The 12,043-nt window shown below is 45.3% G+C and overlaps 1 protein-coding gene across 2 annotated transcripts; it reads right to left on the bottom strand.

The window, feature by feature from the left end:
- Positions 1–361: 361 nt before the first annotated feature.
- Positions 362–11,673, bottom strand: FOXN4 (forkhead box N4). Of its 2 annotated transcripts, XM_052691097.1 has the most exons (9): positions 11,506–11,673; positions 6,540–6,703; positions 5,552–5,667; positions 5,358–5,468; positions 5,101–5,228; positions 4,571–4,667; positions 4,285–4,492; positions 2,911–3,294; positions 362–2,310 (listed from the first exon to the last, which is right to left on the bottom strand). In XM_052691097.1, the coding sequence occupies exons 2-9, from the start codon at positions 6,598–6,600 to the stop codon at positions 2,060–2,062; spliced, it is 1,356 nt and encodes a 451-aa protein (XP_052547057.1). In that variant the 5' UTR covers positions 6,601–6,703; positions 11,506–11,673; the 3' UTR covers positions 362–2,059. The 2 variants fall into 2 exon arrangements, with proteins under 2 accessions (XP_052547057.1, XP_052547058.1); XM_052691098.1 differs by lacking the exon at positions 11,506–11,673 and having other exon boundaries at positions 6,540–7,015.
- Between the last annotated feature and the right edge of the window lie 370 nt (positions 11,674–12,043).

Here is a 12,043-nt window from a genome sequence, read left to right as displayed (position 1 = left end):
GTCAGTGCACTGTCAGGGATCTTGGAGTGCTGCTGCTCACTGTGCAGGAGGTGATGGAAACATTCATCCAGACCAACACCAATAAAATGAGCACTGTCCTCAAGGGAAACTTTTCCTTGTTCTGTTCCTGAAACTGTTCCTGAGCTCTTTTGTTTTGTCACTGTATAAACCCAGGACCTGAGAAGGAAGGGAATAGTGACTGCTGCTGTGCAGCACGCAGCACAAGAAAAGGGAATAGCTGTGGTCCATAGCATCCCTCACCATGCATTTAGGTACTGAGATTTGCAGCAATAAGTGACCATGCTGAGCTGCAGCACAGCTTGCTTGCCACCACAGTAACTACAGTGCAGCACATCTAGAATGAGGCAGGTTTTGTGCTAAGAAATATTTATTTTTTAAAAGATGAAAACAGCATAGATGACACAGCAAATGATCAGTAATCACATTTGTTCTCGGACAATAAATTACAACCTGGACAACCACGGTCTTCTGGAAGAGGCTGACATGGATGCACTTAGAAAGGTACAAGTATGCACATTTTCCAGCTCCTGACTCTCCCAGCAGTGTCTTTCAGCACAAGGTACCTGCGCTGGCTTGGTGGGGCTGCTTCAGCATCTGGCTGCCCTGCGGTGGCACAGCTGGGTGCTGCAGTGCTGCTTTGTGCCTGGATGGAGGCTGGAGAGGCTGCGTGCTGTGAGCAGCCCCGGCCCCAAGCACTGCAGGTACGAGGACTGGGACTGCCAGAGCCCTGAATGGAACAGACAACACATGAGACACAAATACGACTGCAAGGTCACAGAGCTAGAAGTGGACTAAAGGCTAAATTTCAACGTCTTTTTCAGGGTTGTTGTTGTTTTTTTTTAGCTGTTGGATGTTTCCATACAATTTCTTTTCTTTGCATCGTGTGACACCAAGTATAAAGTGGAGAATGTAAACCTGAAAATCTAAATTAGGAACAATTTTACTTGGGCTAATCAGAATGGGAAGGCGAATTGGAATGGTACAGTTAGGATATTTGGTCTCTGAATTTAAGAAAAGAAAACAAACAATGAGTTTCACAGTATTGAAAGTGCTTATTTAAGAGAAATGTAGTGTAACAGTGACTGAAGTGGTGTTTTTGAAGGTGAATAACTTAGTTGATGTAAAACAGGTTACTGCAGCATTTAAAAGAATTTGAACAGTGCTCAGTTTACATAGTTTCTCTTCATAACAATAAATATAAATAAATTTACAAATAGTAATACTGCCTAGCACAAAAATGGACAGAAGCACAATGCACAGTACTATAAAAAAGGCAAATCTAATCTTTTTTTAAAACAAGTCCTAAAAATAGGCATAATTCCTAAAAGCTTCTAGCCAGTGATCAGCTTCATCATTCAGTAGTACCGGTTCCTTCCTGGGTAAGGGCTTTGTTTTAAGCCCTAGACACAGCAGTTGTCTGCTATGGATTTCTCATTAATAATCTTTTTGCTCCTTTTTTTTTCCCCAGCTCGTAACAATAAGTTAGCAACAGTTACATCAGAAAAGTGTTAGAGGTGCAAATGCCTCCAGAGCCTGTGTGTGATCTTTGTTCAAGGCAACAGTCATTTGGCAACATGAGAAGAAAGATGAACGTGGTACCAGATCAACCCTTTTGGATGTGAACTTGGTGCTGATCCAGCCATTGAGTTGTGTTGGCCTCTGTGTGTGTGACAACAGAACAACATCAACAAGTAAGTTTAGATTAGAACGTCAAGCAAACATGTTCTCCTTAACTGGACTAGTTTTCAGCTCAGCTCCATTCTAGTAGAAGTTCCTGCTGACTGATGCCTTCCAAGTCCTTAAGAGCTCACCAGCCCTGCAACACAACCATCCAATCTTAGTCCTGGCATGGATGAAAGGTACAGCAGAACTCCACTGGTACTGGTTTGAGTTATTTTGGCATTGCGTGCTGTGTCCCAGTAAACAGCCAACACTTTCCAAGTGTCTGCAGGAGGAGCCGTTTATTGCTTTCAGGTTGGATTTTAAGGGTTGGGAGAAACTGGCCCCTGAATTCAAGGTCCATGGAATGGTGCAACATTTAGAGCAGAGCGATGGGCTTGTTGCCTTGAGGGTTCATGTACTGAGCTGCTGCTACGTTGTCCACGGAGGTGTAAGTGGTATAAAGGCCTGTGACCTGAAAGTCTGACAAGGAGTGATCGCTGCCACTGGAGATGGGGGTGAGGCCAGGAGTGCCCAGGTCACAGTCTGAGAGGTGCAGGGGAGAGTTGCTGAAGGCACCCAGTGTGTCAAGGCTGAAGCTGTCATCTTTCATTTCCTCCCATATGTTACCTTTAAAAGATTAAATTCCAGTCACAGCAACACATCCAACCTGTTCAGGCACTGTGGGGAGGGGGTCAGTCTTTAACTAAAGGATTTTATGTGCTGTTTAGAAACAGCACAGTTTGCAGCTCTGGAGTGCAAAGGCAGTGAGCATCTGTTCCCCCACAGGCCTTGGGCTCCAGCAATCCAGTCCTTCCTGGACAGCAGCTATCTACCATGTGCTGACCAGAAAGAAACCCAAGGATCACGTAAGGATCTCCATAAGCCAAAGATTTACAAATGAGAGAAACCACGGCACAAGTAAAGCTATGGTTTCTGAGGGATGGAGAGGTGTGATGTCCCAGATCTTTAGGGGGACATGTCTACTGATATCTAATGCAGTGCCTGAACTTGAACCATGAGGGTAGTTTGCTTTCCTAACTAGCACAGGGTAGAAATGCAATGAGGAAGGCTGGGGAAGTCAAGCTGCACAGGCCAGAACCCAGCGCAAGATTTCATCTCAGTTAATTCCATCCCAGTGAGTCCTGCTGAAGCCCTTGGATATATATTCAGCAACAACACAATCGTATAAATTCTGCCCTCCACTCCCCCAGCTTCCTTCTCCTATACCTTGCAATGCAAAATCCATAATGCTTGGGTCCAGAGCATCCACCTCCGTGTTCATGTCTGTGGTCATGTTCAGGAAGTCGGGAGGGGCACGGCCCATGGGGTGGTGGGGCAGAGGGCTGTGGCTGATGTCAGGCAGAGTGTGGAGAGGAGGAGTCTGTGCAGGTGCTGGGGAGTCCGGCGCGATGCGAGCCTGGGTCTGGATCTGGTGATGCAGAGGGACAGACTGCAGAGAGAGCGTCATGATCGGTTGGGGCTGCAGCTGGGAGATGGAGATTCGGCCTTGGGCTGCTGCCATGTGGGTCAGGGTAGAGATCTCAGGTTCTGCCTGCTTACTGGACCGCCTGCAGTTCTCAGGTCTGTCAGTAATCAGCTTGTCCAGCTCCTCTGTGCATGCAATGCCCGTTCCCAAGGAAGAAAAGAGGAAGTTTAACCCATTTGTTCAAGTAGGTTCCTATCAAAGCATTTCATTCATTTCATTCGTGAGCACAGCTTTGCACTTTTGCAATAAAACCTAGAAGGCAAGCAGCATCTGTGACTGTGTGAGAAGCAGCACGAAAGGCAAGCTTTGACTGTGCAAGCTGACCGTTCAAAGAGCAAAAAAGTGCCATCTGCTTCCCTCCCCTTAGCCCATACCCTGGTCAACTTCCATAGTAACCCCTAACACAGCTTGAAAAAAAATAAAGAATCCCCTGAAGTTTGCACAGAGCAACCCAACCAGCATGGGCAGCATGCTTGGAAGGTCTCCTGCTCCCAGCAACACTCTGAATTCTGCTTCTTTCCCAGGTGAGATTCACGTGAGAGCCTCCTGGCAGTTTCAGTGGCACTATTGTTTTTAAGTAAAGGAGAATGTAATTTATCAGATTGTGTATTAAAGAATTTACAGGAAAACCTTCTGGTTGATTTTTGCCAACACCGAGCTGCTGAAAGCTTCAAAAACAAGCATGCGTTTTTATAAGTAAGAATGAGAGCAAAGAGTTTTGCAGAGCAACAGCCTAAATAAATAAATAAATAAATAAATAAAAGCTGACGCTATAAATGCTAACACTGGAGGCAGCATAACTCTTCATAATGTGCTAGATAAGTTAGTTAGCATGGAGGGAGAAGATAACCATCTAGAATGTGGGGACCAGTTTATGCTGAGAGCTTCCATGTCCTCAGCAAGGGTAATGACCCAATTCAGTGCAGAGCGCAGGGATCATTTTGGCTGTGCAGGTTTAAGGCAGAGGTTGTTGGAAGGCCTGAGAGCTCTGTGCTACAGGACTGTTGTGCAGGACTTGCTTGTTTCTGTTTCGTTTTTCTTTTGTTTTAATTTGTGTATTCCTGGCCAAACAGACACTTTTAACCCAGGCAACAGAAGTGTAATATAAGCCCTACCTGGGTTAGCCATGCTCCTGTGAATAGCAGCTAAGTCCTTCCGCTTCCACTTCTGCATCTCCTCTTCCATTTTGTCAATCTTGGCAGGATTGAGAGCCCACAGGCATCCCTTGCGCGAGGTGCCGCTCATTTTGTTCTCCACCTTCTCAAAACACTTATTCAGGGACAGGTTATGACGCACGGAGTTTTTCCAGCCATCGGGGGCTGTCTAAAAGATGCAGAAAGATGTCAGAGAAATATGCTGAGAACAAAGTAAGAGATGTTCTACTCCCAGCTGTCTGCATACCTTGAAGTAGGGAAAGTGTTCCTTCATGAAGCTGTAGATCTCACTCACAGGGAGACTGCCCGTTTTGCTGTTCTTCAATGCCATTGCAATTAAGCAACTAGAGGACAGAAAAACATTGAACAACAGTTGCATATGCAACAGGTTGCATACATCATGTTGTCTCCTGGTCTAGCAATCTCAGATCCATCTCCATTCAGATACAAACACCTGGCTGACCACGGGATTCCCCTGGTAGTCTGTTTCCCCCTAAGGATCTATAGTCAGTGAGTTTTCAAGTGCTCAGAAGGCACCCTCTGATCCTGCAGATTTTACTTCCCTGTGCTGTTTTTCTACCTTTATGCCGATGGCCAGGAACTGATTTGCTTGTTCAGTCCTGCTACCCCCCAGAGGCAGTTTCCACAGAACTCTCGGGTGGCTGAATTGATCTGTGTTCCCTTCAAACGGAATCAGATGCTCTTGTGCTGTCCCACCTGCAGTGAAGTCAGCCCAAAACAGGCTCTGAGCAACATGCTGTGCTGGTATCTACTCACCTGTATGAATAGATGGGCTTGGGGTAATGTTTTGGATGCAGCTCTTGGGCAGAGTGAGGAGCCAGGCGCGGCTGAGGGTAATGTGGCTGGGTGCCATACGATGTGTTGTAGATTGCTGCTGGGTTACACTGTATGCAAAGGAAAAGAAGAAGAGCGTCCACGACTGTGTGTAGGCTTAGGGCTTTTTCTTCTGAAAGAGTTCTAGAGATGTTCTTAGAAGGCACCCTGAGACACGGACCACAAGTAAATAACAGTACCTGCTGTGTATTCTGGGCTATGGCAAACACTTGCTGTGGATGAGGAGGGAAGAGCTGCTGCTGTGTCTGTAAACTAGGAGAGGGCTGCCCACCTACAGAGTACTGGCTCATCTGCAGAGACAAAGACAACAGACGTGTCAGTCTTCAGATTACCAGTATCTTTTCCTAAGAAGTGTTGCAAGGGTTGCTCTTACATTGGCTCCATGTGATGAAATAGAATTCAGTCCCAGGACTCCTTGTGGCAGGCTGGCCTGGACATGAATCATTGCTCCAGGTGCTCCTGTGGAGTGCATGTTGCTTGCCACAGGACCTGTTTTGAAAAAATCAAGTGTAATAAATGTTCACGTGAAAGCACACTTCAGAAAAGAGAGCTGACATTTATTTGTAATAGGTGCACTTCAACGCAGCTAAGTCTGGAGTGGATAATCACATCTCTATGGCTTTCCATCCCAAAAGAACTCCGAACCTTTCACAGATTGCAAAGCTGACTTTGGCTGCTTCCAAAACTTGTTATATAGAGACTGAAAGATGACAGGTGTTTAACAGTCCGCAGGGCTCTTACAGACACAGTATCTTACAAGAGGAAAAAAAACTATCCAGAAACAAAACACAAATTCAGAGCTCTCTGTACTCCAGACGGATTTCTGCTCTAAAGCAAGCAAGATGATATGCTGAGCTTGCTCAGCAGAATGCCTTGGGGAACAAGTGTGTTTGCCTGAAGGATGCTCACAAAGAAAAGAAAGGCGTTCAGTGAACAGATGCTGTAAGTCTGTGTGAAGCAAACAGGTATGGGGTAAATAAGATACTCTTAGTTTTATCAGTGTTGAAACAAATGAGAAAGATTAATTACCTAATTTCCAAGCTGTTGAAAACCTCTGAAATACAAGTATTAAATACCTTGGCCCAATTTCACACATGGCATTGGCAACTACAACGAGCAGAGCAGTCTGCTGGATCCTAAGATTGCTGCTGTGACAGCTAGGACTCTGCCTCTTGAAGTGAAAGAAAGATTCAGCAATGTTTTTAGGAAGACAACAGGCTCCAGGTCTTCTGTCAGGAAGCAAAAAGTAATGTACCTAAAACAAACCCACTACTAGTAAAGCTGGAACGTGTGGAGGAAAGTGAAAGGGGCAATAGGCTGGGTCATTTCAATAGCACTTATTTACCACCCTAACAGTTTACCTGTCTGTTGTAACATTGCATTCTGGGCACCAAGGCCAAAATCCATTCTTCCACTGGCCATCTGTTGTAACCGAGGAACATCAACAGATGTCAGCCACGACAAGGACTGCAAGTCACTGGGGAGGTCATCTTCACTCAGCTGGGAGGGATCAGAAGCTAAGAACCTGCAAAACAGCACAAGAGGTTAGAAAAGTGTAGAGATGCTGCAAAACTGCTCCCAGTAAGAAGGGAGATGTCTGGGATGCCTGAGCTCATGGAGGTCAGCGGGGAAATGCATCAGGCTGGAATTCTGCTTGCAGAGTTCAGATGTGACCTTTTGTTTCACAGCTGGCTTGTTACTGACATCCTTTGCTTTTTAATCATGTGTTCCCTTGTACAATTTGAAATGTTTTAGTTAAGAAAACATTCTGTGCAGTGTTTATAGGGGAAGAAGTCATGAGAACCTGGAAGAGAAACTGCCTAGAAACAAAACCCAATGACTTGTTATTTTCACTTTTGTCTGAAATCTGTTCTTGTAGGGCCTTGATGTAGAAGAAACCTGTTAAGACTCTTAACCTGACAAATCTGCATTAGCATTAAAAGGCAGTGAGCAGCAAGCCTTGGAAATGTTTCTGTGCCCAGATCCTCCACAGCCTGCTGCTGGCTTTAACACCTGGGGAGAGCTTTTCCCAGCCCCTGTGCATCCCACTGGTGGGTGCATAAGTGAAATTTCACATAATGAATCACTGATCTTTTCCATTCAGAGATATGAAGTTACTGATCATTAACAAGGAACCATGAAGCTTAGAAACAATCTCTCTCATGGATGTGTTGAAGCCAGCTGTGTGGCACTAATGCATATTTATTGCCAAATAACGATGCAGAAGTCTTAAAGAAATCTGGTCTCTTGCTGAACCATCTTTTACGTTCCATATGATTCCAAGGCAGCTCAAAAGAACAAGAACAGAACTCTAATGCCTGGCAGCCCAGGGGCATTCAGCCCCTCTGTTTGTGATTTCCTGAAACACACATCAGAAGTTCCAGAAACTGTTATCTGGGAAATCCTGAATGCAGAATGTCATTTGTTTGCTTGTAAAAAGGCTTTGAAAAGAAGGAGGAAAAAGAAAAAGCCACGAGCAGGAGCCAAAAGTTAAAATCCTGGCCAGAAACATCTTCACATCTCTCTCCTAGCCTACCGCATTTTCTTTCTGGTACTGTAGTTAAAGTGCAATAATTAGCATTGCCATGGTTACCACTGTTCAGTTATTTTGTGAGGCCTGGGACTTAAATACAGGAAAAGAATATCAGGTGACCACTCACCCGGCCCAGAGATTGGCTGGATTGGAAGAAAACAAGAGCATTAAATGATTTGAAAACTGGGCAGGCTCATGTCGTTTGCAACAGTTGGGCCCATTCATTGTAAGCCGATAACCCATTGTGGAGCAAACGACTGTTGCCCAGTGGCACGTGGCCTCCATTGTTTTTGGGATTCTTGCTTAATTGTTTTTCTCCCCCCTCCTCCTTTTTACCAACTCCACATTAATCTGGCTGAATGACAGCCGACACACAACACGCATACACATGCCATCTGGCACCCCGGTCCCTGCCAGTCCTCCCAGACAAGTCAGCTCCCTCAACAAACAGCGGGGTCAGATGGGCGGCGAGGGTCAGCACCCACCACACACGCCTCCTGTCAGCCCATGAATCCTCCACATGCCCTCTGCTTCTCTGAGCATCTCCGTGCAGTGGGGCTGGGGCTGTGCAGCAGCCTTCCCTGAGTGTCTTTGAGTGGAGAGAAGGTCCCTGTTTCCCTGCTTATCCTGGTGGAGACTCGCATAGCGCTTCCCAGACGTGCAGAGGTCTGGTGATATGCTCTGCAAGATTGGGTGCTATCCAAAATTGGATGATCCTCCCCCCAAGATCACACTGCCTGCCCCTCAGCATCACTGGGAGACATGCAGCTCCCTCATAGAATCGTAGAGCATTTTGAGTTGGAAGGGAGACCCAAAGGCTGTCTGGTCTGCAGTGCAGTGCACAAGGACACCCACAGCTCCATCAGTGCTCACAGCCCCATCCTCTGAGCACGGGTGTCCACAGGGAGCACCACCACCTCCCTGGTCAATCCATGCCAGTTCTTCGCTGCCCTCCTGGTCAACAACTTCCTAATACCCAATTTAAACTCGGTGTCACACTCACTGAGCTCCATTTCAAACAGACACCAAGATGCAATGGTAGAGGCAAACAACAAGGCAAAGTGTGTGAGCCAGTTCTTTGTCCAACACAAAGATGTCTTCCTTTCTCTGTGCTAGCATGGAACAGCTGTTGGGATTCAAGACTTTTAAAAGCATGCCTGGTTGCTCCCTTACATGTTTTCACTGGATTTGGTAGTTGTCGGAATAACTGTTCTCATTAATCATAGGGGAAAAGAAAAAGTTTTGTCAGAATGAGAAAAAATATTTCACAGTTGAAGACTGAAGCAATGCTGAAATTTCATATACCTTCAAGAAGGCAAGGCTGCTTACAGTGCATCCATTTGTTCTCCAAGGTGTTTTAAGCACCCAGATTTATTCTGCAGCATAAACCCAGCTTATCTCACAGTACACAGGCTCAAGGCGTTCCTGATTTTAGTGAAAAATGCTCATCTGACTCTCTCTGGAAAGAGAGTAATACAGTAATACCTAACACTGTAATGTCATAGGGTTCAACCTTTCTGACCCAAAAAAAGCACCAGTGCCAGGCCAACTACTAATGCAAAAATACACACTGTAATACCATGTGCTCAGATTCCACTCCCCTCCGCCATCCTTTCTGTCTCACATTTCAGGGTAAACTTCAGGAGTCAGAGATCCTGCCTGTAGATGGGTGTTCACAGCTCCTGGCACAATGGGGCACTGTAGTAAAAGCAGCCATTTCCTTTCAATGCATGTAAATGAGATAAATAGTGATACGCTATAATTAATGCACGCTGCCGAAAATGTCCCCAGCTGCACATTCCCCAGGGCTGTCTGGTGCATAAGCTCAACAGCTACGTCCTGTGCAGGAAGGTTCCAGTTGCACCAAAGTTGTTACAAACATAATATTATCTTTTAAAGGTGTGGTGAAATGATGCAATTCCATTTTCAGCCCTCTCCTTTCAACCCTCTGGACAGGAACCCTTTCAACATATGGACAGGAAAAAAAAACCTGTCCATGTGTTTCTACCCTAGAAAGGTAACTGCATTAGTAAGAACCCATGTGATATTGAAGATTTATGCCCCAGCTCTCTGTGTATCAGAGGATGCTGGCCTTCTTTGAAAAGCACCCTGAGATCTATAGTATGTGATACAGAAGTGCTTGCTATAGCACTCATCATTGCTATCTGCTCTATTATACTCTATTATATATTATAGTTGCCCAAAATATTTATCCACTTGAGATAAGCTCCAACAGAGCTTGGTCATCAGCCAGCCTGCACAAGGTTTAACTTGAATTAGGATGAATAACATGGAAAGGAATCCCCTTATGCTGACCTTATAGACTTTCCTGCCAGCAATCACTGTGGAATTGGACTCCTGCATTGGTTGCACTTATGACCAAGACCACTTGAGTCTGTTAGCAGTGCAAAACACTGCCACGTTTGCTATCTGAAACAGCTCCTATACAGGTAGGAGACACCAACTAAACAGCTAGCTACATGGAAAGAAATTCCTTCCTGACACAACCCTGCAGGAGCCTGGAATGCCAGAACTGAATTTGTATCTACATCCGTGAACCTCGTGTTGAGCTGGATCTACTGAGCTGAATCTCATGCAGTTCATCAGAGCAGGAGCAGCTGTGCAGGTGATCCAGCCACTTCTACACCTGCAAACTCTGGTGCATGAGGAATTTGACTTTGGAGAACACAGCAACCATCTCTTCAGTGGTGCTATAGACCAGCCTGCCAAACACCCCTGCTGAGGCTAAAGAAAAGCCTGGCAGTGACAAGTATGCCTTCAAATATTTTATCTCTAGGTGGTTTAGCCAATAACTGGGGATTCTGGTTTACAATACAGTATGCAAAGTGACATATTTCTGTAGGTATTGTGCCCTCCACCCTTCAGAGGACTCTGCCTGCATGGAGTCTGTCTCTAAAAGCTGCAAAGCACTCAAACTGGTTGATGTTGCATGGTGAGTCTGGTGCAAAGGGATTTGAGCGTGGCAGCAACTCAGCATTGCCACTGTTCTAAACAAACCCAGACCAAAACACACGGCTGTTTTGCATGGCATATTCAACTTCGACCATAATGTTCTAATGTCTCTCAATGGAAAATTTTCATTATCCCTGCCAGCACTGACACTGGAGCATAAGTAACGCAACTTCGAGCAGAGGCAGTCAGCAGTGATGGATTCTTAATTAGCTGCTTGCAATGGTTTATCCAGAGAGAGACAATTCAACAAGAATCCTACAAAAACTTTCCCTTGAATTGGTTCTCAGAAACTGTTTTCTTTTGTCTGGGATTATGTAACGGCCTCAGAACAAGCACAGCAATTTCTGATACATAAAGCAACACAAGGAAAACAGTAGTGTTTTGTGACTCTTCAGCTGTCTCCATGGTGAGAATTATTCTGTTTTACTGAGTCAACCTGTCTTCTTTCGCTCTTCACTGACGGTTCTGCTCTTCCCTGCTACCTACACTTCTCTTCCCACCTTCCCCCTTCCCTGCACCAGGGTCTGTTTTCCACACTGCACAGCCATCAGTCCCCTTTCTCCTTGCTCTGTCCCAGCTGCTCTCACTGCTGCTTTTGGTCTGCAATTCCACTCTGCCTTTTGAAATCCCACTACCCATCCACTCCAAAGTGCCCAGCCTGCCTTTCTCCTCCCTGTCTTCAGAAACTTAGTAATTTCTGGCCTTGCTGGAAATAAGAAGAGAAATTAGGCAGCGGTCCAGGAACAACCAGAACATCCCTCCTCAACTACAACTCGGGAAACTTTAGATTAGATGAACCAAAGCAAAAAGCAAATAATTACCCTGTCAGGTGTTGCTCTTCTCCTTTTCATAACACCATGGCTCAGAAGAGAAGGTGATTCTCCAAAAACCTTCTGCAAAGATATTTATCCTCTAAAAGAACCAGTTATAGAAGTGCTGTAAGAGACTTTTATACATCTCAGCTCAGAGTTTCACAACACCCCGTTACCTCATTTTGGTATGGGATGAAGGGAAACTGAATTACAAGTGACCTACATGATTTGCTTAAGCCTAACAGGAAGTGAGCAGCAGTGTCAGCAGCAAACCCTGAGCTCACTCCTTGCTCTGCTTCACCCACACAGTCACTCTTTCTTCCTGTAGGTTAAGATTTCCCAGATGCAGCCTGTATCTTAATCTACAGTATGTTTTGTTGGGGGAAAAAAAAAAAAAAAGAAAAAAAGAGCTGTAACTAATGTCAAAATAAGTTTCTTCTTGATGCAAAAATGTGTTGAAGCATCTGATGCTACACGAACGTTCTGTGTAACGGTCAGTAGCGTTGTCTACTGGGGAAGCTATTTTTTCCTTTAACATTGCTTCAGC

Source organism: Tympanuchus pallidicinctus, unplaced genomic scaffold (genome assembly GCF_026119805.1).
Source record: "Tympanuchus pallidicinctus isolate F22 unplaced genomic scaffold, pur_lepc_1.0 scaffold28, whole genome shotgun sequence".
Taxonomy (NCBI): Eukaryota; Metazoa; Chordata; class Aves; order Galliformes; family Phasianidae; genus Tympanuchus; species Tympanuchus pallidicinctus.
The sequence above is the reverse complement of the archived record's forward strand: the minus strand, read 5'-3'. Positions and strand labels throughout refer to the sequence as shown.

Bases quoted from the DNA above. Each gene is read 5' to 3' on its own strand.
- FOXN4 (XM_052691097.1), bottom strand. From the start codon at position 6,600: ATGGCCAGTGGAAGAATGGATTTTGGCCTTGGTGCCCAGAATGCAATG. The intron at 5,668-6,539 runs GTAAACTGTTAG...TTTTCAAAACAG, and splicing joins TGCAATGTTACAACAGACAG to GTCCTGTGGCAAGCAACATG. The intron at 5,469-5,551 runs GTAAGAGCAACC...TTGTCTCTGCAG, and splicing joins TTTCATCACATGGAGCCAAT to ATGAGCCAGTACTCTGTAGG.